This window comes from Gracilinanus agilis, chromosome 1 (genome assembly GCF_016433145.1).
Source record: "Gracilinanus agilis isolate LMUSP501 chromosome 1, AgileGrace, whole genome shotgun sequence".
In the NCBI taxonomy this organism is placed as follows: domain Eukaryota; kingdom Metazoa; phylum Chordata; class Mammalia; order Didelphimorphia; family Didelphidae; genus Gracilinanus; species Gracilinanus agilis.
The window spans coordinates 319,169,322-319,190,873 of NC_058130.1; the positions used below are offsets into that span (position 1 = coordinate 319,169,322).

Sequence of the window (21,552 nt, forward strand, 5' to 3'; positions counted from 1 at the left end):
CTGGTGTAGTTGTGAACTGATCCAACCATTCTGGATGGGAATTTGGAACTATGCTCAAAGGGCTATAAAAAATGCCTGCCCTTTGATCCAGCCATACCATTGTTGGGTTTGTACCCCAAAGAGATCATAGATAAACAGACTTGTACGAAAATATTAATAGCTGCACTTTTTGTGGTGGCAAAGAACTGGAAAGGGAGGGTATGTCCTTCAATTGGGGAATGGCTGAACAAATTGTGGTATATGCTGGTGATGGAATACTATTGTGCTAAAAGGAATAATAAACTGGAGGAGTTCCAGGGGAACTGGAGAGACCTCCAGGAACTGATGCAGAGTGAAAGGAGCAGAGCCAGAAGAACATTGTACACAGAGACTGATATACTGTGGTAAAATCGAATGTAATGGACTTCTGTACTAGCAGCAATGCAATGACACAAGAAAGCTCTGAGGGATTTATGGCAAAGAATGCTACCCACATTCAGAGGAAGATCTGCAGGAGAGGAAACATAGAAGATAAACAACTGCTTGAATGCATGGACTGAGGCTGACTTGATTGGGGATGTGGACTTGAAACTACCACACCAATGCAACTAACAACAATATGGAAATAGGCCCTGAACAAGGACACATGTTACAACCAGTGGAAATGTGCTTCGGCCATGGGTGGGGGGATAGAGGGGGGTGAAGGGGAAAGTAGGGGCATAAAGTATGTAAACAGGTTAACAATGAATATTAATAAATGTTTAAAAAAAAAGATAAAATGAGATCAATTATGCAAAATGCTTTCTAAATCTTAAAACATTGTGTAAACACCAGATATTAAGCAAAATATTTAAGTTTTAACTTATTTCCTAAATTTAAATAAACATCTTAAGGAAATACTTGACTCCTACACAAAACTGAAAAGCCTTTATGAGCCTATCAAGAAACTCCAATAAAAGCAGAATCTTAAAGAACTCTTAGGTCATTAAGTTTCATCAATTAAATTTGTTCAAGAGAGAAAGTATGAAATAATTTATAGAAAGTTGATATATAAATAAGGTATACTTGAGTAGAAGTCTTGCTTTTTACACATGCTGGCTATGTAACCTTAGATAATCAATTAATCTTCTAATGCCTCAGCCATCTCTATAATAATATTATAGGTAGATGAAATGTATTAATAGGAGTTGCTCCTATTAAGAGTTCCCTGAACATCAATGAAATCACAGTTCCAGATTCCAGACATCCCACCCAGGAAAAAAAAAAAAGACACACCAAAGCTTTGAAACAAAAAATGGAAATTTGGATAAAGCCAATACCAAGTAGTAATTTAAGAATCTGAACTTTTTTACCCCCATAACTATCCTTTTGTATATAACATACCTTTTGTGGTTTTTTTCCTTGGCATCATCTCTCTTGGAAGTCTTCTCCAATCTAGGACAAGGAGCAGGAGCAGGGGAAGGAAGGAGACAGAGGAGAGAGAAAGAGAGAGGCAAAGATAGGGATGTTACCAGTAATTCTGACTGAGGAGACCATGTCTCTGGGTTCGATATATAATCCAGACCAATATTTTCTCTGGCAGAGATGAAAGGGGTCAAAGGCTCTCTGTTCAAATAACTTTAAGACTGTACTTTAATTCATAATGTTAAGGTTCTTAGAGTAAGCATACTACTGCTGTGTCTGCCACCTGCAAGGAACAGTAAAGAATTGACAGTTCTCTGCATTACTCTAGTATAAAATCCATATAGTTGAGATAAAAGTAAACTATTTCAATCAAAAGGCAGCTTCTACCTTTAGTCGCCTTTATAATTACTACTATTTTCCTTATTTCTTCAACTGTGTAGACACGGTACCAAGCCTAAAAATGAAGCATCATTAAAAAGTAATACATCCAAAACATTGCCAAACCACAAAGAAAGCTCATTAAATTTGTGGCAGAAAATATTTAAATCTCAAGTTCATGTGGCACTCCCTAACTAATGATTTCTACACTCAATAGTTTATACTTAACAGAGAAAATGTTTCATAGAAAACCAAGCTAAAGTATGAGGAGATAATGGTTTAGGGACCAGTTAGAGCTGAATAAGAAAAAAAATAAGACATTTGAGACTTTTTCCATGGAAACGTGTCCTCATCAACAATAAATGCTGACTGACCATGTATGTGCACATTGTAAGACATAAAAGAGGTAAAGCTCTCTTAAGCCCCTTTTGAAAGGTCAGATGCAGGAAAACACTGAAAATACTGATTAAAATATGAGATGGGTAGTACAAAGAAAACAGCCCTAGTTTGAGAGAAAAGAGATCTAAGTCCAGGCTCTGGCATTTCCACTAACTCATTTAACCACTATGGCCTCAATTTCCTCATCTGTTTCTAAATATGAGAGGGGAAATGGATTAGGTGTTTCTCCCCAGGAGTCTGCAGAAAAAACTAACAAAACAAAAATGTTTACGTTTAAAATAAGTATTTGAATAAGTTTATTTCCATTGTATTCTTACATGTTTTATTTTTACTATTTTTGATAAAAATTTTACAAATTTTTCAAATAATTTTTTACAAATTATTCTGAGAAAGGATCTATCATCTACTTCACCTGACTGTCAAAGGGGTTTGGGCACACAAAAAGCTTAAGAATCCCTGGGTTAGATGATCTTTAAAAGTTCCATTCATCTCTAATTCTGTATCAAAGGTAAAATTTGTGGATACAAAGCAAAGTAGATGCTGTTAGAAAATGTACCCATACAACTAAAAATAAATTACATATGCATAAAGGAAAGAAAGGTTAAGTATTGTGAGTAGAGTGGAGAAAAATACATTTGAAAAGTAGAGTTTTAAGTGTTCAAATTCACTCAGAAGAGGGGTAAACCATTATTGATTTAACAATAGGGTTAAAAAGTCTGCATATGAAACAGGAAAGTACTATTATCATGGAAATGAAATGTTTTTGAGACTATAGTAGTCCCAACAAAAAGAAATGTCTTTTGCTAACAACTGTAACTAGATATTACACCTCATCCTTGTTTTCTAGTTCAGCCCTGTTTTAAAATGTGAAAAATCCTCTTTTTATACCAGCTCCTGTAGTATTCACATATCAGTTTATGCCAAGGCATGGACCATGGGTCACTTATTTTTGTAACATTTCTGGTGCTTAACATAAAGTTCTGCACAGATTAGGCATTTAATAAATATTTCTTTAACTGAATTATTGAAGCCCTAATAGCATATTATTAACTCAGATTATGTAAGAGAAGACAGAATTTTGAATTTGGGAAGAATGCTTTTACCTTTAAGGTACAAAGATAACAAAGAGATGCTCATGTTATTTTTCTGAGGTTCTCAAACAACAAAAAAACTGTTCTATCTAAAAGAAGACAAGAAATGCTTAAAATAAAAGTGTTAGCTACATATTTTCTATTTACCTGGTACCCATTCCAAATCGTCATCTTTGCAACTTTTCAGATATCTTTTGCTGTATCTTTCGATTTCTAGAAACAAAATAGAAATTATCCATTAGCATAAAACAACATAGTAACAAATAACAGCACCTCACAAGCCTGACTTCAGATCATATTTATTATAATTAAAGATACTGAATATTTCCCTTCGTTTCATGGATTTTTTTCTTCTTCTAGTATATTAAATACACATTTCTAAGTATATACAGAAACAATGGGTTACATATATATATATATATATATATATATATACACACACACACATACATATACATATATATATATATTCCTGACTTGGTCACAATGAGATTAAGAATTAGATATTTTAAAGTTCAGAGAAACTTCAGAGATCCTTTAATTTTACACATACAAAAAACTGAAGCCCAGAAAATATACATTACTTGCTCAGTTCAAAGAGCTGATTAGTTCAAAGAGTCAGGAATAGAACCTATAACTCTAGATTTAAAAAAAAAAGACTCTTTCCCTTACTTTATACTTTGATGTATTCTTTTTATAATTTATTTTAATGAATTTTCTTTTCCTTCAACCTACCCTTAACATTGAAAAATAAAACAAAACTCTTTTAACAAACATTCAGTCAAAAGAAATAATTTCCCATATTGAAGATGTCCAGAAAATATGTCTCATTCTGAATTGTGAATAGATCATCTGTTTATCAAGGAGTAGTGAAGTATGCTTCATCATCAATTCTCTGGAATCATGGTTAGTAGTTCCATTGGATCAGAATTCTTAAGTCTTTCAATATTATTTATTTTTATAGTGTGGTTTATTGTAAAAATTATCCTCCTGGTTCTGATCACTTCACTACATCAAATCATATAAATCTTTATGGTTCTCTCTGATATTGTCCCATTCAACTTTTTTTACAGCACTATAATATTCCATTACATTTATATACCATAATTTATTCACCTATTCTCCAAAGGATGAGCACCTTCCTTGGTTACCATATGTACATGAGTTCTTTTCCTCTTTCTTGGTCTCTTGGATACAGACCTAGTAGTGATATCCCTGGGCTAAAGAGTATGTCCAATATAGTAACTTTTCAAATTTCAAAATAACAGTTTCAAATTGCTTTCCCAAATGGCTGTTAAATTCATAATGAAATAAAAATAAATAGGTTGATAGTGAAATACTTGGTACTTTGGTGGTATAGTTCTTTGGGCCATTTATCAAAAGTCCTCAGGCTTGGGAAGGCTTTCAGAGAGAAACTGACAACCTACCACACTAATGTAACTCAGGGTTTTATTTAAACAAGGACAGGTAAGGGAAAAGGAATTGGGACGACTAGATGTAGAAACTAATTCCTCCCACCAAAATCCAGTAGTTGTCTTTAAACAGATGGTATCTACACTGACTCTCTACCTAAAGATCCCAGCTGCCTGTAATATCTTCCTAACCAAATCCCCCCCCACCTTTATGACTTATTAGAGTAGGGGAAGGCTGGAAGATAAACAGACCCACAGGATCAAAAGGGAGATGTCTCACAGCCAGTTGTCCTCTGGAGTTTGGCAAGAGTCCCAGTAGAAATCACAGAAGTAACAGGAACACACACAGCAACCAAACAGGAACAGATGTAAATCAACAAGAAGTTTAACTCACACAGTCCACCTGTGGAGTTTAGGAACCACTCTCAAGCATTTCCCAGAAGGTAAAACTGCTTATAGGAGAAATCCATATACACTGTCTCCCTCTAGAGATTAAGTCCAACCAACTCTCCCTCCAGAGTCACAGTCTCTCCAGGGTTCTGGAATCTCTCTGCCTCTGCTTTGCTACTTCCTGCTTTCCCTAGCATTTCTCTATAACAATGACTACATTAAGAATGCATTCATGTGTCTCTTTTCCTACAGCCCCTTCAGGATCTGTCATTGTCTTTCTTTGTCAACTTTGTTGATCTGATGGGTATGCGTTAGAACTTCTGAACTGGTTCTCTAATGCCTAGTGATTTGGAGTTTTTTGTTTGTTTTTTTCATATGGCTGTTGATAACTTGGATTTCTACTTTTGAAAACTGCCTGTTCATATCCCTTGACCATTTGTCAACTGAGGAATGGTTCTTATTCTTAATAGTGTAAAGTTTGAACGGTACTGGGATAAGGATGGGTTGGGAACAAGAAATGGGGAGGTGCAGGGCTGGAGCACTGGAGAGATAAAATGGAGGAAATACCCACTGTGGCTGAGAAGCTGCTTTTGAAATTCCCTCATAAACACCCACAAGAGAGGTACTCCTGGGTAAGGTTAGGTTAGGGATAACAGGACCAGTGTTTTTGATTAAACATCTGGGGATTAGTTGATAATCTTGGCAAAGATTGACTAGTAGTTGAACCCCAGGAGTTCCCCTTGTCTGACACACAGACTGTTACTGTTGGTTCTAGTTGTTATGCGTAGGCTATTAGCCTAAGCAAGCTTAGCCACCAGCCTCTCATTCTTTGTTCTCCCTCTAATATGAATCTGACTGCGATTCTCTATTTCTCAAGTAGTTTAATAATTATAGTAAATTTAGAAAGGGAATAGGTTTGAGGGGAGAGGAGACCCTACTAGGTTTCTTGTTGTCTTCAACTGTCAAGATGGCTCCGCTCCAACTGATCTATCTTCTTCTAAGCTAAGCAAAATCTCTATCCTACCTTAATAAGTGGCAAGTGTCCTTCTTGGAAGGTCAAGGGAATGAAAGGATCTTCAGGGTGACCCCCTGAAATTAAGGGATCAGCCCCTTCTCAGCCTCTATTGTTGTTTGCTTTTACTCCAATGGAGGCTCTCCACAACAGGAACCATCTTTCTCCTCTGAGTAAGGAAGAAATGCCACAAGGCTTTTCCACCTGTTGGGATCTAGAGCTCCTAGTCTTTTTCTCCGCAATCAACAGAGTTCATTCAGAGGGCAAAAACACTTCAGTTCGCGTTTCTCCTACAATCCTCTTCTTTCACTCCAATTGTCACTCCCCCTCCCATCATATTTTAAACACTGTCTGCTCCATCTCAGTGCACATTAATGCATAAGCTTGATTCACAGTTTTCCTTTCCACAATAGTCTGACTCATTTCCTTATATATCTTGAAAATAAGATTCCTATCAGCAAAACTTACCATAAAGATTTCCCCCCAAGATTCCATGTATTGCCATCATTCCATACTGCCTGTCTTGAACAGAGCAAGTCAATAACCCCCATTGCCTAGCCTTTACCTCTCTTCTGCCTTAGAACCAATACATAATATTGATTCAAAGATGGAAGGTAAGGGTTTTTAAAAAATGCATGGAAGAGAGTAAAATGAGATTGCAAGGAAAAGATAGCCTTGAATGTCAAACATACCCCACTGTTTTGTTCATGCTGGTCCCTCCCCAAAGATATACATTTCTTTCCTAATTGCTCACCTCTCAAAAAAAACCAAGCAAAGACACATACGCTTTAAGATTTAGCTGAAATGTGACCTGCTTCCTGAAAGGATAGTTCCATCTCTTTAGGCATTAATATCCTCTTTCTACTGAACTCCCATAGAAATTTGTACCTTTCTCATACCATTTAACCTATGTAAACTATTACATCAAACAGAATGTGGTATCCTCTGTGTCTAATTCTGTTTCTTGAAATCAAGGATCATATCTTGTGGAACTTTGTAGCCCTCCTCATAAAATCATTTTCTTCTTGGGCTTTAACTTTGTATTCAGAAATAGCCAAATAAATGAAATGGACATGAAAGTTAAATGGTTTTTTTTTTGAAATGCAAACATTTCTCAGAAATCAAGCCATGATAATGAACTTCAAGCAGCTTTGTTTTTAAAAATTAAACACACTAGCTATGTTTTCCATAATTATGAAATGCATGTAACATTAAGATGGATTACTTTCTCTTTCTAAGCCTTTCTGATGACAGGAAAAGTGAATGCATTTTTAATACTAATGGAATGTGATATTTCTATATGCATTCATCATCATATCTTAATGGCAGTATCTTTGATAATACAAGGATGCTATTGATTAGTCTAACTACAACAATGAAAGAAAAAACTAAGATCAATGCACTATGACTAAACTAGTTGCTTAGCAGAAGCTGCTAGGTATTTATGAAGACACTCAGCTCCACTTTAATTATAGTTAGATGAATAAAGTGCTCATCACAGTCATTAGCTACAAACAATGGTCAATTTAAGGTCTCAAAAAACTGAAGAATTTGTTTCTATAGCCTTAAATACAAGTCAAAGTCCATGCATATTTACTGAATGCCTACTTCATGCAAAGCTTTGACAGTTCTAGACATTGTGAGAGATACTAAGAAGAGTAAGACAGAATTTTTGACCATGGAGAAGCTTAAAGCCCAATAGAAGACACAGATCTCAATGAAACTCTATGCATATAACCAAAAGAAAAAAATATATTTAACCAACTAATGGAAACGAAATGATCATAATGTAACCATCTGAGTTCCAACTTCTAACGTAAAAAACTTGAGAGATGTTTTACTATCCAAACAACCCCTAAGTTTCATAAGATGATGTGCTTACTGAAAAAAATAAGAGAAACTACATAATTAACAAGCATGATTTTTAAATTAATATTTTTGTGTAAAAGCCCCAAATATAAAAACTTTCATCAATGTTCAAGTGAAAATACTCAAGATCAAGATTCTTCATTTTTCTTAAAGAGGAATAATCACTGATGTGCATGAAGAATTATATCTATACTCATAAAGGCTCCTTTTAAAAATGCTAAATATAAATGAAACTCATAATCATATTCAATGTCAAATAGCCAGTGGAAACAACAAATCTTGGACATGGCCATTTGTGTGGATTAGTTTTGCCTGACTATGGGTATTTGTTAGAAGGATGGTTTTTTTCTTTTTTTTTCTTTAATTGGAGAATTTAGATGGGAAGAATTGTGGGTAATTAACTAGAGTGGTACCAAAAAAACCCAAGAGGATCATTGTAACATGTTTTTAAAAGCCATAAAGGAGAATAAATGGAAGTTCAGAAGGAGACAAGAACTAATTGACAATAACATGTAGAATTGATCTTATAATTAAGAAAAACACAGGCAGGAAGAAATACATTCATTATTTCATATATAAATCTTCTTTTTCATCCTGCTGTCAATATGGTGCTTTTGATATTTAAATTCAAAATAAAGGTGTTTTTTTTTTAAAGATAAGATCTGGAAAGAACTAAGTAGGTCATAGATTGAATTTAGGGAGAAATTTGGTGAAATTTCAGAGAATCTCAGGAAAATCTAAAGAACCTTCAGATACTGCTCCAGATTTTACTTCTGGGTTGAAAAAGGAACTGCACCTCTATTTCCATATCTAAAAAATGAAGGATTGGTACTTGATGTTCTCTGACATCTCTTTCAAGACTATATCTAGGATCCTGAGATTCTATTATAACTAAGGAAAACATAAAATGATGGAGAATCAAGTAGGATTAGACATTTAAACTGAAGAAGAAAATTCAAGAAAAAGGAGGAGGCAGTTGACAAGACCAGGTAAGTAAATAAAATTTATTAGAAAGTAAAGCAAAACTGATAAAATTATATTGGCTGGTAGGAAAAACTGATGAAACAGCTAAGAAGCTAACAAGGAAGGAGATATGGTTATGGAGTTGTTGGAACTAAAGAAAGGAAGCTGAGTGGGACTGTCAAATCCTTAAAAGGTGATAATTGGCTATAAACATTTTAACCAGGCACTTAAAAGTAAAGGAATCAATATCCATAAAAATAGCTGTGGTTTTTTTTTTTAAGGATGAAAATCTCAGCCATTATGGGAAAAACAGAGAAAAATTTAGTGATTTATATAAAGTGTGCTGAAACATTTTGCCATAGCAAGGTGACTTTCCTCTGTGTTCCAAATGAAGACTGATCACCCTTCCTAAAGAAGTCAGTGCATTTGAAGAATAATTATCCACAATTCAGATTGTTAGGAAGAATGAAGTGTTCCAAAATGAAAAAGAGGCAAGTATTCTATGGGAGGGAGAGAACAAAGTAAAGAAAAGGAGATTTGGCCATTGTCTGAGTACTACAGAGTTTAAGTAGTTGCTAAAGAGAAGAATGGAAGGGGAAAAGAGCTGAACAAAAATGGGCTTAAAAAATTTGGGGGACTCTTCTGAAGAGGAGGGAGCTGAGATAATCATGTGATTTTTGTTTGTTAGCTTGTTGATATGGTCAATTATGTGGATGGTTTTCCTAATGTTGAACCATCCTTGCATTCCTGGTATGAATCCCATCTGATCATGATGGATAATCCTCATGATCACTTGCTGGAGTCTTTTTGCTAGTGTTCTGTTTCGGGTTTTTGCATCTATGTTCAATAGGGAGATTGATCTGTAATCTTCTTTCTCTGTTATTGGTCTGCCGGACTTTGGAATCAATACCATATTAGTGTCATAAAAGGAATTTGGTACAACTCCTTCTTTGCTTACTATGTCAAATAATTTGTATAGTATTGAGATTAGTTGTTCTTTGAATGTTTAATAGAATTCACTTGTGAAACCATCAGGCCCTGGTGATTTTTTCTTAGGGAGTTCTTTGATGGCTTGTTCAATTTATTTTTTTTTTATATTGGATTATTTAAGTATTCTATTTCTTCTGCTGTTAATCTAGGCCAGTGATTCCCAAAGTGGGCGTTACCATCCCCTGTTTGGTGCTGCAGCAATCCAGGGGGGTGGTGATGGCCACAGGTGCATTTATCTTTCCTATTGGTTGCTATTAAAATTAAAAAAAAAATTAATTTCCAGGGGGCTAAGTAATATTTTTTTCTGGAAAGGGGGTGGTAGGCCAAAAAAATTTGGGAATCACTGATCTAGGTAATTTATATTTTTATAAATATTCATCTATATCACCTCTAGATTGCTATATTTATTGCCATATAATTGGACAAAATAGAGGATTCTGGGAATTTTCTCTGAGAAAGAGAAGGAGGAGAGGTCTTTGGGTGAAGGACTGAGAGGGAGGAGGTAGACACTAGCTTAGATCCAGTCTTGAGGGTCTCCTGAGGCTCTTTCTTTTGGAAACTGAAACCCTGATTCCCTGATCAAAGCCATTCCACCACATCTCACCCATCAAGACATCAACCATCGAGTCAGGTAAGTTTGGACTCCATTTTGGGAGCAATCTCTTACTCTCCTTCACCCATTCCCAACCTTGCCAAGAGACCCTTTTCAGTCAAAACTTACAATTATAGAAAAGGATAGAAACAGAAAAACAGAAATAGAAATAGAAGGAGAAGGTGCAAGGGGAGAAGCTTAGGAGTTGGAACTACTAAGGTTCCCACCTAAGTGAAGGACCCCTTAGAAATAGCGAAGAGGGCACCTCAAAATCCCTCTGCCTTTCACCACTTTCCCCAATCCCTGATTTGTAACTAATAAAAAGCCATTCAACAGTCAGATAGCATTCCAGTGTGCCTGAGAGACAATAAGGGAGAGGAGAACCACAGCTTGGTCTGGCTGCTTTCCATCTTGAAGCCAGACTACCCGCTGTGAATTTAACTGATTGGGGGGAGGTTTGTGTGAACCCCATCCTTATTCAGGATTGGATTGGAGTATCACATACCTCCTCTTATAGGGAAGCCTCGCCCCCAACTCCTATGGGGCAGCATGGCCTTCCAGGTCACCCAGTTTTGGGGTGACACCTCCTTAAAGTCTCTCAGTGTATATTCAGCCCCGGGAGAGAGCTGGAAGAGAGACTCACCTCATAGACTTTCTCTATCTCCCTTCTATCATAACATTCCTAACTGGCTCCTTTATTGTTACACTATTTTATCTGTTTTTTCAAAGTACCAGCTTCTAGTCTTATTTATTAATTCAATAATTCTTTTATTTTGATTTTATTAATTTCTCCTTTGATTTTTAGTAATTCTAATTTAGTTTTCATCTGGGGATTTTAAATTTGTTCACTTTCTAGTTTTTTAATTTACATGCCCAATTCATTAACCTCTGCCCTCCCTAATTTGTTAATATATGCATTCAATGATATAAATTTTCCCCTTAGTACTGCTTTGATTGCATCCCATAGGTTTGGTAAGAAGTCTCATCATTGTCATTGTCTTCAAAGAAATTATTAATTGTTTCTATGATTTGTTCTTTAACTTATTTTGGAGAATCACATTATTTAATTTCCATTTAGTTTTTGGTTTGCCTCTCTATGTATCCTTGCTAATAACTATTTTTATTGCATTATGAAGGTTGCATTTATTATTTCTGCTTTTTTGCATTTGTTTGCCATGTTTCTATGCCCTAGTACATGGTCAATCTTTGTGAATGTTCCATGTATTGCTGAAAAGAAGGTGTATTCCCTTTTTGTCTCTATTTATTTTTCTCCATATATCTATTAACTCTAATTTTTCTAGGATTTCATTCACCTCTCTTATCCCTTTCTTATTTATTTTTTGGTTTGATTTATCTATATCTGATAGGGGAAGGTTTAGGTCTCCTTTATATTATCTATTTCCTCCTTGAGCTCTGCCAGTTTCTTCTTTAGAAATTTAGATGCCAGAGGCAGCTGGGTGGCTCAGTAAATTGAGAGCCAGGCCTAGAGATGGGAGGTCTTACGTTCAAATCTGGCCTTAGACACTTCCTAGCTGTGTGACCCTGGGCAAGTCACTTGACCCCCATTACCTAGGCCTTACCACTTTTCTGCCTTGGAGCCAATACATAGTATTGACTACTAGATGAAGTTAAGGGTCTTATAAACAAACAAACAAACAAACAAACAAACAAATAAATAAATAAATGTTTAGAAAAACAAGAAATTTAGATGCTATACCATTTGGTGCATACATGTTGAGTGCTGCTATTTCCTCATTGTTTATACTGCCTTTTAAGGCTGGGACTACAAAGGCAAAGCTGCTTAATTGCACTTTACTTGTTTTCTTTGCCAATAAGTATGGCTTTGACAATGGAAATCACAAAATAAAATAAAAAAATGAGTAATGACTAAGAGAACACCTACAATGCCCTTGATGAATTCAAATCACCTGGCCCAGATGAACTCAAGTAATGAAAGAATGAGCAGATGTGATTGATGAGATTTCCAAGATAATGGAAAATAGGAGAGATACTACAAAATTGGGAAGGAGAAAATAACCTGAACTTCAAAAAAGAGGAAGACAGAATCTACAAATTATAAATCACTGAGTTTGATTTCGAATCCTAAGAAAAGCCTAAAACTGATCATTAAAAAGGTGGTTTCTAAAATCCCCCCCAAAAAAGTGGTAATGACAAAAAGCCAACATGGCTTCCCTGAGAACTGTTATGAGTAAGATTAGATTAGCTGGTTATTAGGTATTGATTATACAATCAATTGATTAGGAAGTACCTAGCAGGAAGGAGCTGGAGCTTGGAATTCCAGGTTGGAATGAAGGAGGAGGAAGTCTGTCTGTGCCCTGTGTGTGTGGACTCCATTAATGGTGGGCAAAACTGTTGCCAGCCTGGGAGACCTCAGAGCAAAGGACACCCTGCTTCCTGATTTCCCCTGGGATCCTATGTGATGTGGCATCTAAGAAAAGGGCAAATCTATAAAGCCAAGAGAGGAGGAGCAGTTTGAAAACTGGAGGACAGTGCTTCAAGCAGAGCCCTCTCTACTTGGTACCTGAGATCATCGTGACTCCTGGCATCCAGAGATCATCAGTGGATTGCAGTGAGAATCCCAAAGCCACAAAAGCCCTAGCTGTACTCAAGCCTGGCAGGTTCCAGGTTTGAGGCAGAAATCCAGAGACTCCATTTATAGCTCCTTGGGCCTTGTTAGTTTAGATCACTAAGTTAGAGTAGAATAAGTCCTCCCATTGCCCTGTGGTTTTATCCCTTAGATTTTAAGTATAGAAATCCTTTCCCACCTTTTAGTCTAACATAATTAAAGCTGTTAAGTCCCTTTTACCTTGTTAGCCTGTTACTATACTCTGGTCTAGAGGAAGCTGGGTGACAGTTAAGATCAACTGCCATTCCTGTGGAGATCCAGTAAAACTCTGGTCTCTTCACCCTGGTCCAGTCTCTCATAAATCCTAGAGTGTGTTCCCACAAACCACTTAGTTTATTGTAATATCCCTGGTGACCCCATTACCTCACTTATATTTTCCTATAGAACAAATCACCAAATCACTAAACTAGTCAATGAAGAGAAGGCAGGAGATATATTTTACCCTTATTTTTGGCAGGCTTTTGAAAAGTAAAGGCCGTGTGACATAGTAGGTAGAGTTAGCTTTAGATTGAAATGGACCTTTAAGTCCTTTCTTCAATACATTGATATGAATGACCCCTGACAAATAATTTAATCTTTCAGTGCCTTTGGCAACCCTCTTTCTTTTTTTTTTAAACATTTATTAATATTTATTTTTTAGAACTGGAAAATGAGGGTATGCCCTTCAATTGGGGAATGGCTTAACAAATTGTGGTGTATGCTGGTGATGGAATTCTATTGCGCTCAAAGGAATAATAAACTGGAGGAATTCCATGTGAACTGGAAAGACCTCCCGGAGTTGATGCAGAGCGAAAGGAGCAGAGCCAGAAGAACATTATACACAGAGACCAATACACTGTGGTAAAATCGAATGTAATGGACTTCTGTACCAGCAGCAATGCAATGACCCAGGACAGTTCTGAGGAACTTATGGTAAAGAATGCTACCCACATTCAGGGGAAGAACTGCAGGAGTGGAAACAGAGAAGAAAAACAACTGCTTGAACACATGGGTTGAGGCAGACATGATTGGGGATGTAGACTCGAAACTAACACTCCAATGCAACTATCAACAATTTGGAAATAGGTCCTGATCAATGAGACATGTTAAAACCAGTGGAAATGTGCATCAGCAATTGGGAGGGGGGGGGGGTAGTCGGGGAGTGAAGGGGAAAGTAAGAGCATGAATCATGTAACCATGTTAACTTTTCTAAAAAATAAAAATTATTAAATGGAAAAAAATATTTATTCTTTAGAAAAGTTAACATGGTTACATAATTCATGCTCTTACTTTTGCCTTCACCCCCCCCTTCAACTCCCCCCACAATGGCCGATGTGCATTTCTACTGGTTTTAACATGCGTCATTGATCAGGACCTATTTCCAAATTGTTGATAGTTGCATTGGAGTGTTAGTTTCAAGTCTACATCCCCAATCATGTCTGCCTCAATCCATGTGTTCAAGCAGTTGTTTTTCTTCTGTTCCCACTCCTGCAGTTCTTCCTCTGAATGTGGGTAGCAATCTTTTCCATAAATCCCTCAGAACTGTCCTGGATTATTGCATTGCTGCTAGTACAGAAGTCCATCACATTCTATTTTACCACAGTGTGTTGGTCTCTGTGTTCAATGTTCTTCTGGCTCTGTTCCTTTCCCTCTGCATCAATTCCTGGAGGTCTTTCCAGTTCACATAGAATTCCTCCAGTTTATTATTCCTTTGAGTACAATAATATTCCATCACCAGCATATACCACAATTTGTTCAGACATTCCCCAACTGAAGGGCATACCCTCATTTTCCAGTTTTTTGCCACCACAAAAAGCTCAGCTATAAATATTTTCATACAAGTCTGTTTATCTTTGGGGTACAAACCCAACAATGGCAACCCTCTTTCTTAAACTATCTGGTAAAGGGAATTTCATCACCAGGGAATTCCCAACACCAGTGAAATCACAGGTCTAGTTCCCATCCTTTTAATAAAATATCTCACAATATTTTTGTGGAAAAGGTAGGATGATAATATAGTTAGTTCAGTGATGGGCAAACTTTTTAAAGAGGGGGCCAAAGGAAAGGAAATGCTCATCTGTCAGTCTGTTTCTAAGGCAACTCTTTTGAAATTTCATGGTATCACATCCTACTCATTGTATTTGTCAATTAGAAATAATGTCACCAGCCAGATAGAATATTTCAGGGGGCCACATCTGGCCCACAGGCTGTAGTTAGCCCATCACTGTGTTAATTGTATTCAGAACTTGTTAAATGGTCAGAGTTTGATAGAATTGATAATGAAGAAGAGTTAATATTGAATGGTTCAATGTCAATGTGGTAAGAAATCTTCAGTCAAGTTCTCCCCAGAGATCTGTTCTTTCTTTGGCTGATGCTAGTTGACATTTTTATAAATAACTTAGATAGAGGAATTGATCGCAGACTCATCAAAATGGCAGATGATGCAAAGTTTGTAAAGATAACTAACATATGGCAGAGTTGGGATCCAAAAGAATCCTGATAGACCCAAGCACAGGCTAAATCTAATTAAATGAAATTCAACAGGAATAAATGTAAAGTCTTACAGAAAAAATAAATTTCACAAATATAAGAGCAGAAGGCATGCTTAGTCCATTGACTGTCTGAAAAAGATAAGTTTTAAGTGTACTACAATTTGAATACAGCCTCAATTCCAAGCAAATAGACCAACACTAGGCAATGTTAGCAGAAGATATTTGAGACAACTATTTTTCAGTAGTGGTTCAGAGGTCCTAGGCAGGTGGCATTTTTTTGACATTGTTAGGATTTTTTGACATAAAGATTATGTAAACAATTAAAATGTATATATGGGGGAGAGGGGGCGGGGCAGCTGGGTAGCTCAGTGGAGTGAGAGTCAGGCCTAGAGACAGGAGGTCCTAGGTTCAAACCCGGCCTCAGCCACTTCCCAGCTGTGTGACCCTGGGCAGGTCACTTGACCCCCATTGCCCACCCTTACCACTCTTCCACCTATGAGACAATACACCGAAAGTACAAGGGTTTAAAAAAAAATGTATATATGGAAACCACAAATTCCTTGTATCCAACAAAATCACTATTAAGCTAATAAAACTATTATCACACATTAACTGATGATGAAGATGCTTTCCATAAATAAAGATAACTCTTATTTGTTATGAATAAGATATGTGCTTTGAGTGATTCCAATTCAAGAAATATGTACTCAGTAAATCATTTATCCTGGCTCAGTTACAAACCTCTCTGAGTCTCAGTTTCCTCATCTGGAAAATGAGAGAGTAAGCTGAGATGACTTCAGAAAGGGTTAGATGAGATGATTTCCAAGATTCCTTATGGTTCTGATATGCTATGATTGTCAAGTATTTTGTTTTCCTGAAGCAACAGAGCAGAAAGGGGGCAGTATGTGTAAAATGCTGTTCTAGTAAACCTGAATGAAAGCACTGCTGAAAATTTAAATACCACCTATCCAGGTAATATCAGAGTAGGGGAAAAGGTAACTTAAAAAAAAAAACAGCTAACATTATCTTCTCTGGATGTTGAGAAGAAAATATGCTATTTCTGTAAATTTGGCATTTAAATTCTATCTAATGTGCATTAATTAAGCATTATCTTTGTACTTCAGCACTGTTATATTAGTAAACTCAAACAAATATCACCAGAAACTCTTGCATATACCTTGTTTTTCTTCCTCTGTGTCCATAAAATAAGGTGTTCTTCTCATGGTTGCTCTAAACTCCTGTTTTAAGGCTAACATGTATTCTTCTGCTTCTCCTGCTTTGAGAGGCACCGGCTTATAATCTGTGTCCTATATAATTAAAGAGAGAGGGAGCAAAAGTATTTTTTAAAAGAACATACATATATTACAATTCTTTATCCCATTAAATTTCCTTTTCATTTCAACAGGGGTAGCTAGGTGGAACATTGGACAGAGGTCTGAACCTGAAGTCAGGAGGACTTGATTTCAAATCCAGCCTCAGATAAATACTAGCTGTGTGACTGTGGGCAAGTGACTTAACCTCTGCCCTAGTTCCTCATCTGTTAAATGAGGATAATAACAGCATCTATGTCCCTGGGTTGTTGTGAAGATCAAATGAGATAATAATTATAAATGTTAGCAAATAGTAAGACCTAGGTAAATGTTATTTTATTTTATATATTATACTTTATTTTATATATTATACAATTCTTTACCCCATAAATTTCCTTTTAATTTTGAAAGAGATGGCTAGGTGGCTCAGTGGATAGAGAGCACCAGGTCTGAAGATAGGATGTCCTGGGTTCAATATCTGGCCTCTGACATTTCCTAGCTGTATGACCCTGGGCAAGTTACTTAACCGCAATTGCCTAGCTCTTACCACACTCTTCTGCCTTGGAAATAATACTTAGTATCAGTTCTAAGATAGAAGATAAGGGTTTTGTTGTTGTTTTTTTAAATAAAACACTAAAAGAGGGATACCAACTAGTAGGCACTGCAGTAGTTCAAGGGAGAGATAAGGTAGGTTTAAACCAGGATTGTTTTGTCAGGAGTAGAGCAAAGGAGACAGATATGGAAGATGTTATGCAGACATAATGAACAAGACTTATCAACTGATTAGATATGTGGGATGAGGGAGAGGGAAAAATCATTGGTGACTCTGAGGTTATAAATCTGGTGCCTGGAAAGATGGTGGTGTCCTCTCTAGAAATAGGGAAGTTCAGAAGGAAAAAGACCTTGATCTCTATTTTAGACATGTTGAGCCTGACATGCTTCTTGAACATCCTGAATTGCCCAACGGGTATTCAATAATCTAGGACTAGAGCATAGATATATTAGGGAATCACCTGAAGAAAGATGTTGGGTAAACCATCCAAAAGAGCTAGTGAGATGCCTAACATTCATAGTCCTTGATTTCTTAAGCAATAGACCAAAAATTGGGAATTGACTTAACTAATGTGCAACTGGATAATGTAAATAATTTGGAGTCAAGAAGATTTGAGTTTGTGATCCTGGAAAACTGACTCAATTTCTTCACCTGCAAAATTAAAATAATAATGGCAGCTACCCCCACAGGGTTGTTGTGAGGATCAAATAAAATGATATAAAATGCTATGTAAAACTTAGAGCTTTCCATAAATGTTAGCTATTATTAAGTTTCAAGCATGTTAATTAAATCTGGATTCATGCTAACTTGAAAAAAAATGTTTCAAAGTAACTTGAATAAGTTAGATAATTAGTTTAAATAGCATACTTAGGAACAAAATAAAATTTTATATATACAAGAGGGACAGAGAGTATTTTAAGTTATAGTTTGTGCTCTTTCTTGGGGGGTGGGAACAAGCTGGTTGTTTTATGTAACAATTTGAATACAATTTAACAAAGTAGGACTATAATTTTTTAAACAGATCATGATCTAGAGATATACTGGATTAGCAAAGAGTAAAACATTTAAAAGTAGTAAAGGCTATTATCCTTATGATCTATTTTGCTACTATTTGGTCCCATAATTGAATCCTATACCTAATCCACTCTTCCTCATTTTCTTTTTACATTTTATTTTCACAATTACATGTAATAACAATTTTACATATGTTTCCCAAAATTATAAGATCTAAATTGTCTCCGTCCCTCACTTCTCTCCCCATTCCAGTGTATAAATCTTAGAAGAAAATGTATATTTTGTAATCTATAATGTAAAGTTTAAATTCTTTTGAGAATAATTTCAGGATAAGGATCCTACCATCTCCCCAGAATCCAGACAACGAACCTGTTTGGTGAAGACACCATGAAGATGTCTGAAAAGCCTTCACTGTACCACAAAGACCAAATTTTGAACTTTGGGGTGCAGTTGATTGAACTATGGGGAGTTAAAATTGAGTTGTATATATTGTTTTAATTGTACACTGTTATACCAAGAGGGGACTGCCCCCAAATTGGTTTTTTGTCAATGCGGCTAATTCTACCCATTTGTTCATCTATTTCTTTTATCCCCCAAATTCCTAAATTTTAGAAGTTGTCTATTTTTACAGGTCCAGCGAAGAAAAAGGGCTAACCTTTTTTTTTGCCGGCCCTCAGGGGGAATTGTAAAAGTGAAATTTGGGAGATGCCATCTAAAAGTGTATATATATATATATATATATATATATTTACTATGGACACGTAGGGACCTTAAAACTACATTTCCCGTGGTCCAACAGAGACGGGAGGTAACAATAATGGCTGGGGCGGCAGTTTTACATTCTTATAAGCGTGTGGTCTAATGACTTTATCTATCAGCATGACTTTAATTAAAATACTAATTTATATTATTATATCAACCTTTATCATTTTTTATCTTTATACCAGGAAATAGTAAGCAACTTGACCTGGTTCATACATCGTACAAAACTTACCCTCCACATTTTAAAATAATGATGTAAATATGGTATAGTAAATAATATAATCAGGAAAATGTGGTTTTGTCCTCTGTTGCTTTCTATTTAGGTTACCATAGACAAGTCAACTAAATTCTTGGAGCCCCAGGTAATTCTCAAAACTATAACAAAATTGCTCATCTGCATTGGTGGAGGTAGTTTCTATACAGGTAATTCTCCATCTGATAAAATCATATATCTAGACCAAAAGAAGACTATGTAGAAACTGAAATCAGTTCAGAGAAGAATAAACTAATTGAGCAAAAGTAAGCAAAGTAAACTTGAATCTCTTCCATTATCACACAGGTTCATATAACTGGGATCCATGAACTTAAAAAAACTGCATTTCAATACAAGTGTTTCCCTTTGTAATTAATTCCATGTATTTTGTTTTATACATTTAAAATATAATTCTGAGGTTTCCATAATCTCTACCAAACTGCTAGAAAAGTTTATGGTTAAGAACCCATACGTAAAAAGAATGGAAATAATCAGTATAAATAATTTATCTAGGAGTAGTGAATTTTAAGATTTTCTGAAACCTGATCCAAAAAAGTAGAATGGCAAACTGGGATACTTACAGGATATAGAGGTGGAGGTTTCAATACCACATCAGGTAACTTTTCACCTCTAGCAAAACCAATAGCCTCGATATTAAAGGTAAAAGAAGCACGTCCTCTTCCTTTGTTTCCAGCCATTAGAACTTTTATGCTATAAAAACAGACAACCAAATCCCAAAGGTCAGTATGTTAGGGGGGAAAAATAAAAATTAATTTGAAAAGATTCATATTCCCCCATTCAATTATAAATTTGTCACTTCAGAGACCATCTCTTCAAAAAAGATTTACTGAAGCTCCTATTATGTTCCAGATACTGACTTAGTTATTAGAGGTTACCAAAAAAGAAAAAGAAAAAGAAAAAACTACTTATGTAAAGCTTTGGGGTAGGGAGAAAGGGAAAGAAAAGAGATAGGTGAGCAGATATGAACATTCTCAGCTAAATATAATACAAAGCAGGGAGAAATTGGTACAAATGAAAAATCCAGACAAAGTGCTCTAAGAAAATTTGAAAAGGGAGAAAGGACTAGGGAATCTGAAAAGATTACAGAGAAGCTGGCACCTGAGTAAAGTATTCTGAAAGGGAAAGATTAACAGGAAATGAATTCCAGGCATTGGAGATGTTCAATGTGAATACAAGGAGGAAGGAGATAAAAGATTGAGCTGAGGGAATGGCAAGTAATACAGATAGACTGTAAAGGGTATGAAGGAAAGTAATACCCCATTTTTCACCTTTGTAGTCTCATTATATAGCCCAGTGCCTTGCATGAAGTAAGCATTTAAATAAAATTCCATAAGAAATATTTATTTTTATGTAAAAATGTCATTAGCCTCAGTTTTATCTAGCACCAGAACAATAGAATACAAGATCTGGACAAGGCATGGGTAAACCACTTTCCAATTCTAGTTCTGTTTTTTTATTTGTAAAATGAAGGAATTAGGAAAGATAATCTAAATTGGCTTTTACCAGTGAGGATTTAAAAATTAAGTCTCTTAACCAGGAATTAACAACATAACTAATGGCTATAACCGGGAAAATGAAAAAACAACAAAAACAACAACTAAAGAAGCTAAATACCTCATATTATAATAACTTAGCCCAATGGAAGAGTTAAGAAATTTAACTTCTTTCCCTAGCAGAAGTAGAACTCTAGGAGTATACAATTTTAACATATGAATTCAGATACCATGTGAGTGTTAACTTTGCTTGCTTTGAACTGCCTTTTTTCTTTCTTCCTTTTAAAATATTTGTTAATGGGATGACTCTCTGGCTTTAAGGGCAGAAAAATTAATTCAGAAAATTCAGAAATGAATGAGATATAAAAACAAAATAGTATCAATAAAAAAAATTTAATCAAAAAGGAAACCAGATCTCAAAATTTGAAAACCAAAGCTCTTTCTATCACATCTTGTTTTAAAGGTTTTATTGTTCCCTTCTACTTTTATGACCATATCATTTCCCCCTCATTGCTTGTCCTTTGTTTCAAAGAGGGCCAAATGGGGAGT

General features: G+C 35.7%; 1 protein-coding gene across 1 annotated transcript; it reads right to left on the bottom strand.

The window, feature by feature from the left end:
• Positions 1–1,339: 1,339 nt before the first annotated feature.
• Positions 1,340–20,200, bottom strand: POLR3G (RNA polymerase III subunit G). The gene is made up of 4 exons (XM_044657655.1): positions 20,071–20,200; positions 16,775–16,904; positions 3,399–3,464; positions 1,340–1,413 (listed from the first exon to the last, which is right to left on the bottom strand). Exons 1-4 carry the CDS (start codon positions 20,185–20,187, stop codon positions 1,340–1,342), a joined length of 387 nt encoding a protein of 128 aa, XP_044513590.1. The 5' UTR covers positions 20,188–20,200.
• Between the last annotated feature and the right edge of the window lie 1,352 nt (positions 20,201–21,552).

Excerpts from the sequence above, each read along its gene's own strand:
- POLR3G (XM_044657655.1), bottom strand. The coding sequence starts at position 20,187 with ATGGCTGGAAACAAAGGAAGAGGACGTGCTTCTTTTACCTTTAATATC. Across the intron at positions 16,905-20,070 it reads AACCTCCACCTCTATATCCT|GACACAGATTATAAGCCGGT; the intron begins GTAAGTATCCCA and ends TTAATTATATAG. Across the intron at positions 1,414-3,398 it reads CGATTTGGAATGGGTACCAG|ATTGGAGAAGACTTCCAAGA; the intron begins GTAAATAGAAAA and ends TCCTTGTCCTAG.